The 21,520-nt window shown below is 42.4% G+C and overlaps 1 protein-coding gene across 9 annotated transcripts in view; it reads right to left on the reverse strand.

The window, feature by feature from the left end:
* Positions 1-21,520, reverse strand: part of LOC116392116 (pleckstrin homology domain-containing family A member 7) — a 127,653-nt gene that overhangs the window by 27,456 nt on the left and 78,677 nt on the right. For all 9 annotated transcript variants that reach the window (XM_031863293.1, XM_031863283.1, XM_031863342.1 and 6 more), the window contains 4 exons: positions 16,060-16,171; positions 8,622-8,726; positions 6,991-7,063; positions 4,079-4,179 (listed from right to left, as the gene is read on the reverse strand). In XM_031863293.1, the coding sequence (XP_031719153.1) occupies positions 4,079-4,179; positions 6,991-7,063; positions 8,622-8,726; positions 16,060-16,171 (391 nt within the window). The remainder of the gene's footprint in view (positions 1-4,078; positions 4,180-6,990; positions 7,064-8,621; positions 8,727-16,059; positions 16,172-21,520) is intronic.

The raw sequence follows: 21,520 nt of genomic DNA on the forward strand, positions 1-21,520 counted from the left end.
TTAATGGGTCGACCTCGACCACACGCCCACACAACCTCCACCAGACCAAACACACATTTAAAAGCTCTGTCGATGTCCATCTCATAACACCAGCCTCGTTTTATCCCTATTGTAGTTACATCAGACACACACACACACACACACAATAGCGTCAAAATCCAACACACACCACTGGCGGTCCAAAATAACAACGAGAGACTCTGCCTCCTTTTAGCAGGAATGCTGAGTGGGTCATTCAGCTCTGAGTGCGTGACCGATACACCTACACACTGAATTCATACGCAGCTAAGCCTCTTTTTTCCCTTTGTGGACTGTGACTGTGTGGGAGTTCTAAGGGTGTTCCTGATTATTTGTTTTCTCCACTGTATTGTTTAACGACGCTTTATGGAAAAATATTAGAACTCCCTCTCGCCAAATCTTTCTGGCCTGTATTTTACCGTCATGACGGTAAAGGACTTCCTTCCTCTCCACCTATCGCTTCCTCTCTATTATTCGCCTTTAACTCTCCAGCCCTAATCACTTCCTTCCCTTTCTGTGTGCTCTCTCCTACAGGCGCTCTTTTTCTACACGTTTAAGAATATCACTTACTTCCTGCACTTGGAGGGTCTTATAATAGTGTGGGCTCTTTTCTGGTGGACAGCTCCAGACACACACACACACACACACACTCTTTGTCAGGGTGCTATTTAAAGAGTCACTGTGCTCATGAAGATAAGCCTCAGCAGCCAGAGCACCACAAAGCTCCTGATAAGGTACGTTCTCCTAAACTTGTATCTGTAGAAACTGAATTTACAATAAAAAAATAAATACAAAATAGAGACAGCAGTTGCAAGTGGATGTCTCGGTTTAAAGTCAGTGTTACGACTCTGTTTGTTAAATAATCCTGTTAAGAAGCTAGAGTAGAACAGGCTTCTCTACTTCAAAGTTCCCTTAAGCAGCAGCCGCTTTGGAAAAAAAAAATCTACCTTTTAGTGACTGTGTGGTTGCATAGCTTGCATCTACAGTGAAACAACTCCCACAGTCATTTCTGGAAAAGTAGTGTGAAGTGGAAGTTTTTCCTCCATCAGTAAACTGCATGCCGGTACAGTAGATGTGACAGATGGAGGAGGCAGCAAGCGCAGCACAAAGATGAACGATAAGCCCCACACCAGATAAGCCAAAAGACAAAGATTCATATTGAGATAACAAGGATGGGGTGAGAGAGAGAGAGAGAGAGAGAGAGAGAGAGAGAGATGAGGGGAGAGAGAGAGATGAGGGGAGGAAGAGAGAGGGGGGAATTAAATCAGACAGAGAACACTGAAATAAAAAACACGACACAACCACGTCAGCCAAAAGGACGTTATTCTCAAAACATGCATCATAAAACCAACAGAGGAATATACAAGGCTGCTGTATATTCCGTCGTGTTTGGACCCAAAAAAGCCACACCGACGGCAGACAACAAGGATATATAACGTTCACATCTGGCAAAGTGAGAGCACGAGAGAGGTTAGAGTACCTATTTATGGGAGGACTGTCACTGGGCGACGTGACACACTCACGGGGACAGTCGGGCAGCCAACCAATGGGAACAAGAGAGGGAAGAGGATTCAGTGAATAGGGGAAGGGGGGGGGGGGGGGGGGGGGGGGGGGGGGGGGGGTCGTCGAAGCTTGAAGATTTAATTCGAGGCGTCATGATGTGTGTAGGTCAACTTGGTACACAATGGGTGCAGCATTCACACAGCAAACCACCATCATGTGATGCCCACCCCATTGGGATCGTATAGGTGGCTGACTGGTCCTGCTGGTGTTACAGACCTTCGTTTAGGAGTTTGTTTAAATAGGAGTTTGTTTGAACCTGCTCTGAACCAGTTGATGGGGGGTTTCTGCAGCAGGGACGTTATCACTTTCAAGTAGAATGGGTCACCTTTCTTGTAGTAGAAACTTGGGTTTTGCTTCAGCTGAGTCTCATTTCTGGGCATCAGCAAGGGGCCTTTGGTTCAGCGTGTTCAAGTCGTCAATTACCACCAGTGAGGAATGGCCCACTTTGAATGCTGTGTGTTTACAAAAACACCAACTGACAAAATGCTGCATATTTTAAACCTTTTTGGGAGTAACTTACCACCTGGCTGAAAAACCATCGATGAGAAACTGGCTACAATATTTTGACATGTATCATGTTCAGCGTCTTTCTAATGCAGACTGTGTTTGTACACCAGTGGGTGGTTGGTGCTCTCTCCTGTTACCTATTAAGGAGGTAACTGTAGCGCTGTTTCAACCCTCAAACGTGAGGCAACCTTCTTATGTGCCACGTTAAGACCCTCCTCCCATGGCACTGTAAGCTCCACCAGGATTATCTTCTTGTCTTCTTGAGTCCACAACACAATGTCTGGATGTAGAGAGGAGTCGGCCACATCTGGAAACTGCAGCTTCCGTCCAACATCAACCTTTCATTGCCATTTGCAGTATGGTCGGCTTTGGTCTGCGGGATGTGCCTGGCTTGGTTTCCTCCTGAACAAAGGAGTCAGGTCTTACTGGCTGCTTCTCCCGCTCCAATGTATCAGCTAAGACCAGCAAGACAGTGTCACGGCGTCATCTACCTTGGGTTAGAGACGTTTTCCCCTTTGCTGTCCCAGTGCATGCTGGTGAGGGATGATTGTCACATACTGAACCCAGTTCTGATCTCCATAACTCTGCCCATGTGACCTCCCTCTTGGGTAGCTCCCACTTCGTCCTGGACCCCTGCGTCCCGCGTGTTATCTTTCTCCCACTACATACACCAAGCCGAGGCGTTCCCCTCCTGCCGTTGACGTCGAACAGCTTCAGAGCTTGTTGCCTGGTTTATGTCTCTGAATGTTTGCCACCTTCTACCACTGATGATAACGGAATCTCTAGCTGATCTGATCTCATGTCGAGACCCACATGGGGAGAGCTTAGTTTAATATCTGACTGTCTCTGTAAGTGTTAGTAAGTTTTCAGATTTGAATCCTCACTAAGTCAACACTTTCATCCAAAGACCTTTAAGCAGTGAGGAGGTAGTGGATCTGTGTCTTGCCCAAGGATCAGGAAACATTGACGCTGCAGCTATCAAACTATGACCTTTTGTTCTCAAGGCTTTTCTTGAACAACTAAGCAAACATGTCGCTTCATGTCATGAACCAAAAACGTTAAATCAAACTTGATGACTCACTGACCACTCAGAGTTGAAGCCTATTTGCACATGAGGGCAAACACTCAGTTGTGGTTGTTGTACATTAGGTCTGCCTCTTAACTTCACACGTGTCGGGCTCGACTCAAGCTCGACTGCCTCAGGGAACGGAGAAGCTTCATTCCATTCCAGAGGAGCTGGTCTGTCTCAATAAAGACACTGACAGACATTCAGTGGTAATAGACATGGCTACAACAGGTGGTGAGTGCTGCACAAAGCAGAGGGCTGGCTGGGCAGTTAGGCTTATGTCTGTATGAAGATCTGTTTTATTCACTACCATTTAGAAATCATTTTTGTTGTTTCCCTGTTTTTGTCATAATTGCCACATCAATTAGGTGACTGCTGAAAAAGCAATGGTTTAAAAACTTCTACACATTTTGAATGAGAAGGAATGATTAAAAAAAAAAAGTAATTTAATGTAAATTAACTGATTTCAAGATTCATTTTCGGCAAACAAACAACCTTGTCATTGCTGTGAGTTATAACGGGCTCTTATAAACAAGTGATCTCAACGGCACACAAAGGTTTGTTCAATAATAAATTAATGCACAATGTGAAGCTTTACAACTCATAAATTACGCTCGACAGGATAGGGAGGAAAGTTGCGTGCCACCAAACCGCCGGCCGACACAGTGTGCAACAGGTGTTATGGTAGTATTGTGTTGTAAAGAGGCAGCAGGTCTTTAGTTGAAAAGGTATGTGTATTACTTCTGATGAACGTATGTGTCATTAACACTATTCTAGCTCTGAAGGTTGACTGTGCTGCACACAGTTTCGTTTTTACTCCAAAAAGCAGAAATATAAACGAACAAAAAAAGAACAATCACATCAGAAAGTGATTCAAAGATGTGAGTCAGCACAGAGTAGTCTGTAGAAGAAAGAGAGGCGTACCTTGAAGGCATACTTGCGGCTGATGTGGTCCTCAGGTCCCACGGGTGAAATGATATAGCTGGGCAGAGGAATACTGCCAAGGACCGATTCCTCTCTGCTGTCTGGAGAGAGAGAGAGAGAGAGAGAGAGAGAGAGAGAGAGAGAAGGAGAGAGAGAGAGAGATGGTGGGAGGAATGGGGGAGAGAAAGGAAGGGAGTAGATAAACAGGGTGAGGAAGGTGAGAAGAGGAGCGAGGGAGATATGGGGGAGAGGAAAGAGCCAGAGATTAAATATCAGTCATCACCCACTAATTTCATCACTGCCTGCCACCAGTATCACAACACTCACATAAACACACTTGTATGCCGTCACTCATGCCCGCGGTGTCGTGCCAAACAGTAAATGACCATTCCGGTATCCCAGTGTCACAGAGTTAACGCTGGCCTGGTCCAACTGGCAGCCAGCCGCCATTCCTCTGTGGCTGACCCATGCGGTTCACACGCTGAGATCACAGTGAACACACACACACACACACACACACACACACACACACACACACACACACACACACACACACACACTTGTCCTTCTATATTTGTAAGGACCCTCACTGACATAATGCAGTCCTCAACCTTTTTACCTTTCACCTGGACCTAAACTCCTAACCGTCAAGCAGCGAGGGCTGTTAAAATGTCCTCACTTTCCCAAAAATGTCCTTACTCTCAAATTCAAAACAGGTCCTCTACCAACACAAGTGTGCCACCAGAATGTGTCCCAAGTTAATTAGTTCACACATCTGTAAATATCTTGAGCAATTGTTTTCAACGGAACATTGTGACAGCCCGCTAGAATGTGTGCGTGCACGTGTGTGTGTATGCGTGTGCACGCAGCGATTACCACATCGCAAAATTTAGTAATGGTATGAAAATATGTGTGTGTGGCACCTGTGTGTGCGTGTGTGTGTGTGTGGTGTTTGCCTGAGGGGTGATAAGGCAGCACTGTGGATTAAAGGGGTAATTGTTTAAAAATAATTCAAGGACCTTTGGAGGAGACATTCCCTAAATGGCGGGCGAGGCGGTGAGGTCTTTTTTATCTGCTTTGCTCAGTCTGTCTCCCTCACACGTACAAACACACTGAGCAGACCAGACCGTGACGAGTGAAGTTAGATAGCATCCAAGAGCACATGAATGGCAGTATTTTGTCACTCTATTCTGTCCCCGGTTAAAGGTTTTGTTCTTATATGACTTGAGGGACTAAGGATAAAGGTTGTGTACGCTGTACAGGGCTGTAATGGAGATAAGGAGAAACCAGTGAGGTATCCACACATTTAGAAATACTGATATTATGTGTCTAATGGACAGTCTCCCTCTTTTAACCAATTTCCAAAAGCAAACTGTAAAAAAAAAAAAAAAAAAAAAATAAATATATATATATATATATATATATATATATATATATATATATAGTATGGATTTTTCATATGTCATTTAGGGCTGCAATTAACAAACATTTAAATTATTGATTAATCTGCAGATTTAATTAAGCGTTTTGTCTATGAGATAATGAAAAATGCCCGTTATCATTTTTTAATTCGTGTTTTATCTGAATTGTACAACAAGAAAAAAGAGGATCCTCACATTTTAGAAGCTGAAATCAGAGAATGTGGGGCTTTTCAACTTGAAAGATGACTGAAACAATAAAATGAAAGAGTTTCTAATCTATGTCTGTGAGCCACTGCGACCACGACCTTGAGCATGCAGCCACTAATGAGCACCTACAATATTGTGCAGTTTGGTGCAGCAGCATGTGAGATTAGCCGATATCATTATCTCCTGGCAGAGACAATAAAATATGATGTGCAAGTTTTTCAATCTTAAAATGTAAACATTGCTACAAGTACCAAATTTTTCAGAAAAAAAATGATAGCCCTGATGGGAACCATCAAACAAATAAAGGTAATTAAAAAACAAAGACAGCAATGGGAGGTTAGGTTGTTTGTGTAAAAACAAGGGTTTAGCAAGGGATGCTGGAGACAGATCAAGTGTTTTCATGTCAAGAGGAGAAACCTTTGAACTGAGAGAGAAAGACGGATAAGAGAATTGATTTCATCCGTGGAGGCGAAGAGGAGCATGTCCCAAAAGGTTTGGTGAAGAATATGGAGATGAAAAAGGAAGGCGTGGAGAGGCAGATAAAGACAGCCAGGGTGAGGGAGGGATGGTGATGCAGCTCAGTGTGCATCCAAATCTCCCCATGGTGTTTGAGCTATAACTCACTGAGAAAGATCAGATTAATGCCCGCCCAAATTGAATCACTGGCTCCTTCGTCAGCTGCAGTTCACTTCAAACCCAGCACCATCAGAATCCAATCAAACGTTTGAACTTTGGCCAAACCTTTTTTTTTTTTATTAAAAGCGTTCATATTTCCAATACAGACATATATTTGATTCCTCTCGAGTGACAAACACTTCCCCCTGGTTGTCTGTAAGAGACATGAAACCGAACCGTCTTTTTCTGGGGTGGCAGCAAAACGCTTCCGTATTTTAGACAGATGTGTTCTAAACTGTAGGATTACTCGACAGTGAATTCAGTGAAAAAAGTGAAAAAAATGTTTTTCAAACAACACCAGTGAGACACCGGCAGAATAGAAATCCAGTCCAATACAACAGCCATTCAATAGACAGACACACGTGCAGCTTATGACATTCAGGTTTTGTTGGGATTTTAGAAAGTGTTAATTCAATGCTGTGGTGATTTTAAAAGCAGTGGAGGTGTTTGTCTATTAATTGTAAAGGTGTCTTTGTTATTTTTACCTTCCCTGAATGTATGATTGTTGGGGGGGTGGAACAGGTAGTAAGTGTGAATTTCAACCATTTCCTCCACGTGTTAGGTCCGGTCGACTTTACGACAGAACCTTCTCCTTGAACAAGGACTCACCTTTGTAGTAGAACAGACAGAAATCAGCCAAGACGAACCACTTCCTCTTCCAAAGACGCATCCCAGAGCTGTCCTGCAGAGAGGAGGAGATGTAAAGAGTGTAAGTAATGAGTGAATGAATAACGAGACACAAAGTAGCACAAGATTGGAGGAGATAACGAGAAAGATGATTGGAGATTTTTTTTCGAGATGGAAAAAGGGAGGCGAGGGGCAGCGGACACAGGAGAACAAGCGAGGTGGATAGGCACAGAGATAGAAAAGACAGAACAAGAATGAGAGGGAGGAAAGGAGGGATCATTTGTCCTCGTCCACTGGCTCGCTGGGCTTGTCACGGCTGCTTTACCGCCCGCTTCGTCTTTTATGTTGGCTGTCTGAAAATGGTGCCATTTGAAGAGAGGAGATCCAGAGGGATCACAGATACATGCATCTTCTTTGAAAGCCTTCTGCATATATGGTCTTGTTAGTGTGTGTATAGCCTGTGGCAGTATATGTGTACATTCATGTGCATGTGTGTGTTCCTGCCAGTGTTTTATCTAATTAAAAGATAATTGCAAAATTAGACTGTATGTGCAAACGGCTGTGCATTCAGTTGTGTGTGCATTCCTGCCTGTGTGTATTTGTGTGTGCGTGCCTCCGCGTGTGGTCATTAAAGTATAATTGCTTCGCGGTAACATCACTCACTGTTTGTCTTGTACCGACGCCAAGCGTTTCCCAGCGGGACGATGCCTACTACAGATATTTTAAGTACAACTTCAAATACTTAGAGTCTCTCCAGTAATAGCCTGTCTGTGATCAACAGCAGGTGCTCTATATTGCCAACGCAAAAAGGCATAAATCAAGAAAAAATAGAAGTAGGTCAATGGAGGAAATGTGGCGGCTGAAGCTGGAACTCAACCCTGTAGTGTCTTAAAGAGACGGATATCTCAAGACTGAATGAGCAAATAGACCGAAAATATTCTATGTAAGACAGTATTTAAATATGGGTGTTCATGCAGGTCGTTTAAAGAACTATGTTATTCATTTTAATGCTATGAAGTATAGCTTCATTTAGAGTTTCAGTTAGTAGCTTGGTATGCACATGAGATTTATGTGATATGATTGAGTAATTGTTCTCTGGTGCCAGCTTTTTAACTCTGTTATATAACTCTGTGTTATATATCACTGTGAATAGAATATCTTTGGGTTTTGGACTGTTGCTGAGACAAACCAAGACATTTTGGATGTTGTGATGGGAACACTTTGGGGATTTATTGAGACAATATAGGTCATATTATTTATGTTATATATAATAGTTAGTTGCAGCCCTTGCTCAATTAATTTTGGCATTATAATGTACAATATGTTTTTCTAGATTCTAGTTATTGTAGCCAAGAGTCATGATATCCAACAAGGACTTAACCCGTCTTCGCCGGCTGTCCGACTGGCAACAGGCCAGCCCTCTACACCTTCACATGTGGTTGGTAGCCCCACACAACAGCTATGAGCGTGTTTAAGAAATCAGAAAAATGCTGTTCAGAGTCTTAGTTTTGGAATATGGCCGTCCAGTAAATATACTGAATGTCACGGTGCAAGCCCAGCCATGCGTTAGAATGAGTGTGTTTCAGTTAGTGTGTGTGTGTGTGTGTCCTGACCTGTTTGTACAGCCATCCTCGTACCACCACAGGAACGTTGGGATTCCTTTTAATGGCCTGCTCTCTCTTCCCAAAGTTGTGCACCTTCCCACCGGACCGGGAGCCCTGAAACACACACGGACAAATAAAGAGGGCTTTCATGAGGTGTAAGAAGACACGAACAAAGCCCTTAACGAATGCATACGTGTAGGTGACCGGGAGACACATCTAATTTGCCCAGTGGCAAAGCTGTGCGGCTGCAGTAGTTGTTGCATGTCAACATTAGCATTTGCAGAGCTACAGTATATTAGCTTGGTTAATTAACAGCAAGTTAACAAGGATATTTATCCTCCGCAGCGGAACTGTTGCCAAAAGGGCCAAAAGTGCGACAGATCTGTGTGTCACAGTGACTTATATTTAGAAACAGGCAATCTGTAGCTCATCAGACCACTCACTCTGACTAAGTACATTACTGAATGGACCTTCACATACACCATGATTATCCTTTTTTTCTTCTCCTGGTATCTTTTTCTGCCCCAGTTGTTTCGTAATTACAGCCATTATTTGAGTACAGACACTTTTCCACCGGGCCTCCACGAGAGCACCAGCCAGGGTTGCCATGACATTAGTCAGAAATTGTTCAAAGCCTCTGCAGACATATCAGGTGGGAGGTTAGAAAAGTGGGCTTGTGACCTGCAGGTCGCTGGTTCGACCGCCAGACGCACACCTGCTGGAAAGTCTGTCCAGTGAACCTGAGCGGCTCCCATCAAAGAGGCCGGCGCAATAAGTCTTTCAATGTCAGCAGTGACAGACTGCGGCTGCATCGAGCAGCATCCAGGAGTGAACACATCCAAGTGTGCGCGATACTGATGAGGCGACTTTTCCTGCATAGAGAAGTCCCCAAAATAGCCAGTCTATGTAAATCGTCCGAAAACACTGAATATCTGCATCCGTGCGTTGCAGAAATCCGGTGTCCTACAACATGTCTGTGAATTGTGTATGACTTGTCTGTGTATAAAGCAGAATAAAAGTGATTTAGTGAATGCATCATAAGCACAATATAAACTGAAATAATAAGGACTTATAGAAGAAGAAGGTTAACTGAAGGCCCCTCTGCAGAAGATTTTGTAACAATGGAGTTGTTGCCTTAAAGGTCTACCTGAGCAGAGACTTATGTCGCTCTCGCTCTGTGTGTTGTAATCCAAGATTCTCTGCGCTTTGTTTACATTATTGTATACCTTATAACACTTGGGCTCTGCATCTTCTACAGTAGATCTACAGTACTCCAATAACCGTTCAACTGTAACTTCATAAGGTTAAGGTGGCGTGTTTGTATTTTTAAACATAGTGTCAATACTTTAGGTGCTTCTGGTTATTTGTAGCCTATAGCATCACTCTATGAAATATTATAGGACGCCTACAGTCCAGAATTAACATCAGCCAGACAGACAGGGTGTGAGCGGTTCATTCAGGTTTTAGGAGCAGTGTCCCAGTCAGGATAGGATTCCGTTTTACTATTGTGACATCCCTTGTCATGCACGCCACTGATTTGATAATTCGGAATAAATCAGAGAACACCTGTGCAGACAAAAAAACATGCAAACTTCACAGAGAAAGGAGCTTAACTGAATCATTAAAAAAAAGTATTAAAAAGTTCCACAAAAGGTACACACAGACAAACTCAAACTTTTCAGCTTCAGCTTCTCTGGGGAAAACTGTTGAATTCAACAGGTAAAGAGTTCCAGATGGTACAATGGAGCTGGAAATACAACTTCTGAATTCCGGGAAACCAATTTATTGATCTCTTGAACCATTCAATTGACTACAATGTCCCCCCGACTAGTGATAATCACATTCCTGCCACTAGGTCTATAACAATTATTTTTGTTATCGAATAATCTTCTGATTATCTTTGTGGATTAAAGGCCTTGAAACGGTCAGTCAATACAAAACCAGGTGAAATCTTATTGTAAGCAACTATCTGAACAGTTTAACTTAACCTACAGCTGGAGTCTATAAGCAGTGTTTACTTTTTACTGTTGCAGCCCTTTAAGATACAATTCAGGCACTGGCGTCAATTTGTCTTCCGTTGCACACATTTAAGATATGCATGGATGCTGGTTGTCTCTCTCTGTCTCTCAGCTAACCATGGAATTCTTGCATTATTGTTGTTTGTGTGTGCGTGCCTGTTGTATAAGCCAGCAAACATACTTATACACCGTGCATGTATTCATGAAATCTCATTATGCCATCCTCTATTCTGAAACCTCAGAAGAAATACGACTCCCCAAGGCTGTGCACGCACACACACACACACACACACACACACACACACAAATACCCTGCCACCTCGGTCAGTCTGTTATTGTAATTTAAGATTTAGTGTGACGGCTGCATGAGTGTGTATATGGACTGGAAGCAGCACTGGGGAGGCATCCACGGCTGGAAAACAGCAAACCCACTCACTAATTAGAGGGAGGCTGGTTGGCCAAGCATGATGCAAAGATGCAGAGCGGCTCCAGTGCTGTCACATCGGAGTCCCTTATCTGCAAATATACAGTATGCGTATGTCCATGCATGTTTGATGTGTTTGTCTCTGCCTGTGTGTGTGTGTGTGTGTGTGTGAGAGATGCGGTGGTCTATTTTCAGACCGGGGTGATTCTGTGGAAAAGGCTGTGGTCCCTGCTGGAAAGTAGCACTCTGTGTTGGAGGTGAGCGACTCGGGGTGCAGAGCAGCTATTTGTTACATTAATGGCATACGATCAGACAACCTAAAAGCCTGGAGAGACGAGTCAAAAATCTGGAGGCTGTAGGTTCAAATCCCTAGCCAGACGAGAATGATCTGGGAGGCTGAGGTAATTAAACAAGAGCAGCACTTTACCCTCCCTTTAGAAATCAGTTTGAGGTATATTTACACTAGATACCTAATCTCAATCTGTTCAAGTCGATCTAATCAGTCGTTAACAGCATTTGAGTGCAATAGAACACGGCAGCTCTCAAGAGTCATTCTGGGTTACTGTTAATGCTGAAACGATTAGTCAATTGTGTTTAGACATTTTGAATATTTACTGATATTTTACAGACTAAAAACTTGTAAACTACAATTAACGCCTCACGGTTGTATGCCTTCGCCAACCAGTCAAGTTGCAGTCTACAACCAGAATGTCATCGCTTCATCGTTTTATCGTTGTATGAGACATGTGGGGGAAATCGTCAAACTTAGCATATCAATTCTTGAGTTATGGCCCAAAACGTGTTTTGTGAGGTCACAGTGATCTAGACATTTGAACACCAATTTCTAATCAGTTCATCCTTGAAGTGAGTTGAAGTGGACATTTGCGCCAAATTTAAAGAAGTTCTCTCTGAGATAATGCTTTCACAAGAATGAGTCGTACTGAAGGTCGCAATGATCTTGACCGTTGACCACACAATTTCTAAACAGTTCATCCTTGAGTCCAGGTGGACGTTCGTGCCAAATTTGAAGGAATTCCCTCAAGGCGTTCCTGAGATATCTCGTTCATGGGAACGGACAACTGAAAGCATAATGCCTCCTGTCACGGCTGTCTCCGGCAAGGACGCATAAAAATGGACAGATAAATCAGTTAAGAAGAGAACTTGCAGACCTGGTATTTTTCATCTGGTAGATGTTGAGATGTTTCACTGTCTGTCAGTCACCTGCTGGTGATAGATTTAAAAATAGAGAATTGACATTCATCCTGTGGGCATCATGAATGTCTGTACCTAAATCCATGGCAATAGATCCAGTAGTTGTTGAGATATTTCACAAAAAAACTAAAATGTCAACCAGACAAAAGGAAACGTCAAGGATTCCACAAAGTCAGATGTTTTCATCCTGTCTTGATCATGAAGGTTTCCTCAGAATCTCATGGCAATCCATCCGATAGTTGTTGAGATATTTCAGTCGGCACTAAAGGGACGGACCAATTAAATGGCCAACATTTCCAGCCTGAGGACCAGGCCACTAGTTTGGCTTAAAACGATTTAATTAAAGAGATTAAAGGTTGGGGTCACGAACAAAGACTAATATGCCTTAAGCAGTGGATTTCCAAATGTGAGCTGCTCAGAACAAATAGTCTCCTACTATTGATCTCCACCGGTTTCCCACTGAACTGTGTGATTATAAAGCTTGATGTTGGTGGGAAAGCTTGCAGGCTCATCAAACTGAAAATAAAAGTAAAACCAGAATATCACAAACCCCCAAATCACCTCGATTTACAGTCAAATGACTGATGAAGGCCATCAATGCATTAGGAGGAAGGAGTGTTACCTTAATGGCAGTAGTTAAGGGGGAGTGTCAGTCACTCTTTTTCTAATTTAATTTATTCCAGTTACCACAGGAACTCAAATCACGGACCTTTAAGTGACAAACCAATCCTTCAACCTATCACAGTCCAACGGCGCATGGGCTAATCTTTAATGGTGGTATGTGCTGGTTATTTAAAAAACAAATACTGAGGCAGGCAACTGATGAGGCACATAAAGCTTCATGAATTCATAACGGTAAACTGAGAAACATCAGGGACTCCTAAATGACGTTGACTTTGATAAATCCCAAAGAAGTTATGCAGACTGGTTATGAACACAACATCCCTGAATATGCATCCAGCGACAGAGAACACAAGTGCTCAAAGGAGAATTCTGACACAAAACTCTCGGGAAAAATGGGATGATTTCTGTCTCGGCGCTCCCTCTGATGTTTAGTCAGAAGCGGAATGGATGTGACTTATTCAAACTGTGAATTCATTTCTTGACGGTGGTGGGCTCTGCAAAAGATGGGGGGGGGGGGGGATATGAAAGACTCATCTTTCCTCTGTTAAGAGTTTTTCTTGTCAGAATGAGGCTTCTGTACTATTCCCCTGCTGTTTCGGTGGCAGGGGTGATGAGCCAGAGCACCTGGGAGAGCCACAGGCCAGGAAAACACCGGGCGTGGAAATGGCGACAGGCCGTCATGATAGATGTCCTGTCATCTCGGCACCGCACCCGATGACACGTGTTCAATCTTAGTCCCGCGGCACCTGTTGATGGGGCGGGATGAGATTTCACGCCACTGTGGAGCTGTGCATGTGCATGCGTGCGAGTGACTGAGTGAAAGGCAGTGTGAGATATAGACTGAAAGAAAATCAAAAGTGGCAGGGTGAAGGAGTGAGCCAAAAAATAAATAAAAAAAGGAAGTAAATGAACAACCGAGACAGAAAGAGACTTTCCAATACTTAGAAAACTTTATGTTGCACCAAAACCAGATCGTAAAGAATCTTTGAGATCTGCATTTGGAAGCTCAAATTGGGATTCCTCAGCATCGGCTTATGCTTTGACGAATTTAATAATTTTGGTGCCAACAGCACATTGCCTGAGCCAATGACAGCATGAAGGACAACCAGACACAAATGTAATTGTCTTGTTCTATTGTTACTCTTCACGCCTCTTTCCGGCATCCCTGTCAGTGGATATTGGTATGTGCGTGGGTTGTATTCCAGAGCAGATATGAGCAGAGACATAAAGCAAATCTGACATGAACATATACAGTATACGGATACAGTACAAGGCCAGAGAAAAGGCAAAAGAGAGGCACAGAGATGAAGGATTTAACATTTTCTAATCTAAAGACAACAAAAGAAACAAACATCTACATATGTATATGTTTCTGGAACAAAGGTGCTCGCCATTTTGCAAACGCTAGCTATGCTAGCAGCCAAAAACATCTATGACTCATCGTCCATTTCATCATCTAAACGAAGAACATTTTTTTCGGTGGCTTTTCTTAAATGAGCAGGGGAGAATTTGACTATATTCTATTTATCCAATCCACTTGGCTTTGCGACAATAACACCACTTGTAAACCACTTTTATTTCTTACACTGCTTTTTAGTGTTTTAATGAATGTTCTTAATTGTTTTTAAATCTCCTTTTCTTTTGCCTTATGTTTTGATGCTTTTAATGGTTTTATGTGAAGCACTTTGAATTACCTTGTTGTTGAAATGTGCCATACAAATAAACTTGCCTTGCCTACTGATCGAGATGGAGTCCAATAGTTACTATAATGTTGCAGTGACAAGTTGTCAGTTGTTAAGTGTCTGGAAAGAACGAGAGAGATCCAGAGTTTACTAAACGAACCGTCTAAAACAATGCAGTCTGACAGGTAGGAGTCAGTTGTAATTACATCACGTCTACCTGCCTGGATCTGAATCCTGTTTTCATCAACCCTCCACCTCCACCTCTCCCTCCAATTAAGCCCCATGTTTTCATTCCTGCAGGCCTCACATGGATCTTGGTCAACCGCGAAAGACCTCTGAAGCCCCATTCATCATTATCTAACATCCATAACATCCTGGCATGAGTCAGCTAAAAACTGCTGCTAGCCAGATCAGCGAGTGGCCATAAATAACAGCAATGGCTCTTGTTCTATAACTAATCCTACTACTACTGCTACTACTGCTTTATTCATACATCTCATCTGAACACAGGACACCACGAGGAATAGTAGGAAAAGGGGGTTGGACATAATCATTTGTGATTAAATAAGAGCAAAATATAGAAATAAGTGTTCAAATGAATGCAGTCCTTTCAGAGTGCAAGTCATGTTTGTTTTATTATAGTGATGATGTGATGGAGTTTGCCAGCCTAAATGCCTCAGGCATGACTTTCCACAGTCCAGGGAGCCTGATGGCCAAAGTGCACCTGTCGGCTTTAGGACAGAGAGACTGTCGGAGGAGTCTGAAGAGCTCCGGAGAAAGGACGCAGTGTTCAACATTTCTGACAACAGTTACATCAGTACATTTGACTTCACCCATCAAAATAATGAATGTTAGCAAACAAGACCAGTGCTGAGCAGATTGTCTGCCGCGCAGGCGTCTACGCTTTGTGTATCCGTGGAGGACGAAAAGGAGGAGGAAGCTGATCCACCACAGACAGAGCTACTGGGTTCAGAAGTTCTCATAACGGCGAAGGGCGGACACATTTTAAAAGGCAAGAAGTAAAAAAATAGACCTCTAAAAAAATTCAAAAAACACAGGATTTATGTCACTTTTGACAACTGATTTGCTAAATTCCAAATTCAGAGCATATCTATGATGGAGGGATTGCCTCCACATGGCTCTCAACATGGCGACGCTAACAGTATAAACTACTGACGTGCTGACAGAGGTAACAATGTTTACCTGAGGGTTGGAGTAGAGCGGCGGCCGTGAACCAACCAGTGGGGGCAGGCTCATGTGTCAACAAAACAAGGAAAAACTTACTTTGGCTTCATTTTTGTACAGTACAGCGGAAGGAAGTGGAGACGTGGCGTCCATCTTTATACACACTCTATGATACAGACAGCCATGTATCTTTTTCTCACAAGGAAAGTGTCGTCCATAATTAGCATGGTTGTCCTCAACATGCTATGACAAGATGTAAATATAACCACCGCAGAACAACACACACAAACACACACACCAACCTTGGAGGTGGTGTCCACAGTGGAGGAGGTGACGGCAGTGGAGGCCTCACTGATGGTGGTGCTAGAGAGCTGCTCACCCGCGGGTTTGGACATCATGGAAGCACCCTGCGGCCTGGAGAAGAACACACAAACACACACACAGAGAGAAAGAGAGAAAGGGTAAACACACCTTTTCAGATCTGACACACATCATCTGGGCTATTTTTTGAAGAGTTTTGACTGTTAGTTACAGTATGTTATTTTTTATTTCTGTAAGAGCTGGGTTGATATAAAATTGTGCAGTACTAAAGCAGGGTGTGGTGACTGATGTCTGCTATTATTCCACTTTATTGGACAGTATATTATTTCAAAAAAATTAGAGAGAGAAGGGGAGAGAAAGAGAGAGAGAGAGAGAGAGAGAGAGAGAGAGAGAGAGAGAGAGAGAGAGATCCCTTGTGGTCATTAAACATTTTATCCTTTTGACTCCATACTAATGATTTCTTGTAATTTTGGTTATTACAATGTGTGAATTACAGCTTATTAACATCATCACGTACTTCGTAATTGACCCGAGTAAAATAACTAATAACAAGACAAATTAATAAGACATGAAGGAGGGAAGGTTGGTTGAGGTAAAGACAATCTGGATATAAAATGTTTCTGGAGATACTCGAGGCTATGGACAGATCCAGTGTGTGTGTGTGTGTGTGTGTGTGTGTGTGTGTATTTGTGTGCGTGTACAAATCTATTTTCCTTTCGTACCCTCAGGTTTACCTTACATGACCGTTTCACGACAGGAAGCTGACAAATAGACTAACAAACCAGATCCCCAGCAGAAAAGTAAAAGTGCAGACAGCAGCAGACGGCATGATGTAACTGTGTACTTCAGGAAGATAAATGAGCAGCAGTCCTTCATCCCAATGTAAACGAGATAATACTGTCACAAGGTCACGGAATTATTTTGACGCTTTAAAAAGGATTTGTCTTTCTAAATATCTGTGTTGGATGAAATCTGCATTCTGTTTTTTTATGATCTGAAGTGGAATCATTTGAATGCGTTATGCCTGTTAAGAGAGAGAAACAGAAGATGTGGGGAATTAGAGGGCTACAGACCTACGTCATCTGTGATAAAACAGACTGAAGATGAATGGGTCGCTCTACGAAACACTATTCAGGGATCAATAACGTGATAAATAAGTGATGTTCACAAGGACACCCAGACTGCAGTGCTTTAATGAATCATGCTCTTTCATAAAGAACCACGGAAACACAGCTCAGCTTTCAGTGTAGGACGCTCTGTTAATCTTAGACCAGCTTCTCATGCAAACATTGATCTATTTGCACAGCTCAAGGTGATATCCAACTAATTTTACATTTAAATAGATTTACTAACCCGCTACACTAAAATAAAAAAGAGAAAATTCACTGATTTTCAACCTTATTTCCATCTTTCTGAGTTCAAGATATACTGTGAAGAACACACCTATGCTCTGTGTCTGGGACAGAGGTGTGCTGGAGACCTTCTTCAGGATATCAGGAGCCCGAAGATAAAGAAGGAAAACACAAGACCAGCAGGGTGATTTTTGGGGGAATTGTTTTTGTCCTTGTATTTTTCTTAATTTAATGGTCTGCCTCCGAAGAAGGAGCGAGAGACGCCAACGAGCTGCTACAGCTGGGCAGCTGCTCAGCGGGCAGCTGGCACAGCAGAGACATGAAAAGCGTGTGGAGTTGGCATATTTTCACATCTAACTCAGTGAATTAAGGATTTATTAAGACCAAACCAGAGTTGCTGCTTGTTGGAAAAGTGGAAAGACAAACAAATAATGTATTGGTTTTTGATGCGTGTTTTCCGAAGAGTTACAAAGGCTGTTATACCCTATTTCCTATATATTTTCCTTTTTTTTGTTTATTTGAAACAGATCTTGTGTAACATGGCGAAGTTGCCGCTCACGCTCGCTCAATGCATCCTGGTACATGTCGGCATCACAGAAGGAGAAATCAGCTTTATCGGAATTTGCCGAACACATCTTCCTGTCTGCAGTCTTTGGCGCATCTTATTTTTGTTTCACCACAATTTTCGAAAAAAGAAGAAAAGCAGCACTCACTCAAAATCATGTTCTTATCTAGCAGCGTTTTTGTAGGAGGGCTTTACCGGTTGCCAAGGACAGAGGTAGAGTACAGCACGAGGCTTTCAGCTCATTACCAAACTGCTGCACAGCTTCAACAACTCAACAGTATCGCTCATACTTGTTCTTCAGTAAAACACTGCATTCTACGGGTTTACCTTTTTGACTTTGGTTGTATTCAAATCACTGAGGTGCAGTGTGTTCGGATAGCTTTAGCAGAAACTTACCAAAATCAAGCACATTTTTTCTTGTAAAGTGGGTAAAAGCACTTTCATATACCAGTTCTTGTTAGGAGGAAATGAGCCGTGGCTGCACAAACTGTCCCGTCTCCAGTAGTCGCCTGTCTCTAGAAAAAGAGTGTTTAAAGGCCTCTCCAGCACGGGACACGCCTCTTAGACCCAGTACTGTGTACATATCTAAATACGGAGCATAAGACATGTCCCCTGGTTGTGTACACATACAAGTTATGTGATAAAATGTGTTCTCTGTAGACCTTCTTCATGCCAGCTTAACATAAACACAGTTAATTAGTAGAACCTTCTTTCAAAAGGTTACTGAAACAGAGATGAATGACTTTGGTTGTTGTCTGATACTTTCTTTTCATTTTAATGTTTTGCTTTTTCAACAGTTGGTTTTTCTTTTTTTTTTTTTCATTTGCAGTATCAGTTAATAATAATGAACATTAATGTACTGCCCTTTGCTTGTATGATTTATAATGTGTACATTTAAAATTTCTGTAGATTTTTAATCCTAATTTTCCTTTTTTTTGTTTAAACCTGAAAAACAAGCAACAACTTATTAGTGGAAGCTAGTGATGATCTAAATAAAGGCTAAATAATAGTGACGAATATGCTGCACTGATACCAGTTTACTGTGAATGAGACTTTAATAGTAGTATAACTAAACGGTAAAACAACATACTTCACACACTGACTCGTGTATCTCTTTGCATGATGACAGCCCCGTTATTGCTGCTGTGTTGCCGCGGTGAGGTGGATGAGACGTTCCTCGCTGGATGTTTTATTGTCGGCGGGCTGACACCAGGCGGAGCGCGTGTATAAATCTGTCTGATTAGTTTCAGAAGGGAAAACACTGGCAGTGTGATGCATTCTTCCGTCCAGGAATCCAACCTAATTACCTCGCACTATATTTCTCTCTGACACACACGCCTCTATCTTTTTCATATAAATCCATACGTTTTTTTATTTGTCTGTCGGAGGACTGCTGTTTTAGTGAGCCGTTATGCTCCAACTTTTCAATTATTTCTGGAACAAATGTAAAATATTGGTCCCTTAACGTGTTCTTACTCCGTCTTTGTCTCACTTTTATTTTGTGGTGAAGATTTAGTTTCACTGTTGCGGCCATCCTCCCTGTATTCCTCCCTTTTTCTCATCTATGTCCTCCACATTACAGGCTGCACTGTAACACAGCCACAAGTTTCAGTACATCAACAGCTTCTATCTACAGATAATGTCAATCTCTGGAGTATGGCGCGGGTGGGTTGAGAGAGAGAGAGAGAGAGAGAGAGACATTAGCTCTCTTCTCATTCTGCCGTCAAGAGAATTTCATGCAAACTTTTGAAAGGTCAGGAACTATAAAATGTACATCAGATGCCTTTTCATCAAAGTCAAAAGTATTCACTGGAAAGACTTTAAATAGAACTGATCTAAAAAAAATCATTTACATCAGGGAAAGTCGTTCTTTTTGATTGATTTTAATTTAATGACATGGACAGGCACTTGGTTTTTTTGTGCAATAAAACTGAACGACTCCACTGACCGGTACCTTTTCTTTGCGAAACGTCTTTCTTTAGTGTGTGTCGCTTTTGGGGCATGATATGGCACCATTTGCAAAGAAGCAGTTAAAAGGTAGACGTGACTGAAGAGCAAGAGAACGACAAGAGTGCCTGTGACATTCTGGTTGAAAGGAGGAGGAAATCAGCACAGAGAGGTAATTGAGCCTGAAATAGAAACGAGATAAAGTCGAAGCCTTTGATTTCTTCTCAGAAAGATTTAAAAAAACAGACAAATTAGACTATTGCTCTTTGTGCTGAGAAACACACAAGGCTCGCGTCTACTATCGGCCATAAAGGACACAGATTCTACCGGGAGTCTGTTATCTGATTTTCTATACGAGGTCGTCTTAATTCAATCGAGTAAAGAAACTGATCAGAAAGGGGCTCCTGAGTCTTCAGTGGCACAATCTGGCCTTCATGAGAAAAAGGCTCGTTCTTGCTCAGGAGGGCTGGAGAAAGGTACAACCTCTCTTTTCTGTGAAGTAATCTATATGTCACAAAGCTCCTGGAGGTCCACGGGAAACACAAGCCACTTAATTACTTCAAATGTCCAAAGAGGAAGGGGTCATTCGTGGTTATCAGTTTACTTCTCTGCAGCAAACTGAGAGGTATAAAAGTTAAACGTGAGAGAAAATGGCTGAACAATAGAGAAATCTGTAAGACTCAGGCATTAAATTCAATCTCAACTCTCTGTTAAAGCTGTCAGCTGTTTATCATTTTGTATTTATATGTATTTGTCGCCGCCAGGAGATGTGTGTGCACTGCTTGTGTGTGCTTCTCTGTGTCTGTCCTACGGTGTGTTTGGCTAACAGAGATAACGGCTAACAGAACTTAACACACAGGAAACAGGAAACAGTCAACATGGAGCATTGTCTGAGGGAACAACACGTCTTGTACGGTTGAGGTCTAGACGGGGGCCATTTTGGTTTGTATTCATTCATTCAAACATAACAGAAGTGGTGTTTGCAGATCTGCTCTCTGCTGAGTGCACTTTTCTAGTTTTCAGTTTTGGAAGTTTACTTGCTGGTTTTATAACCAGAACTCGGGGCTTCTAACCCGAGCCAACAAGCCTCTTTGAATCAAACTGAACTAATCTAGCGGAGAGGGAAAAGTGAGGAAAAAGGGGAAACAGATGAACGATGAAGAGTAATTCAAGGGAGACCACATGAAAGGAGGCGGTCACACTCCACTAAACATGTTGTCGCTGCAGCTCCATCAGTGTGGCGTCCACGGTCTCCGCAGACTGCTTTCATTACGAAAGAGGAGCAGATCGAAAAGTGCTTACTTTTGATCCATTTATTTATTTTTGTCACTTATATCATTTCAAATTTGACTTTAAATACACCAGAGTGGACATCAATTTCTTAAAGTTTTGGCAAACTTATTTGGATGAAATGGGCACGTTGCCAACATCAATATGAGAGCTGCTATGGGAGAGTAATTCATCGCCATTATGAGTGTCTCTTCCTGTCTACCGATAGGATTTTCTTTTCTTCTTATTCCGGTTGGATGTAGATTTGAAACAGTTTGTGTGCTGTGGTAGAATTTTATAACAACACGT

This window comes from Anarrhichthys ocellatus, unplaced genomic scaffold (assembly GCF_004355925.1).
Source record: "Anarrhichthys ocellatus isolate YVR2014 unplaced genomic scaffold, GSC_Weel_1.0 scaffold2, whole genome shotgun sequence".
Lineage (NCBI taxonomy): Eukaryota > Metazoa > Chordata > Actinopteri > Perciformes > Anarhichadidae > Anarrhichthys > Anarrhichthys ocellatus.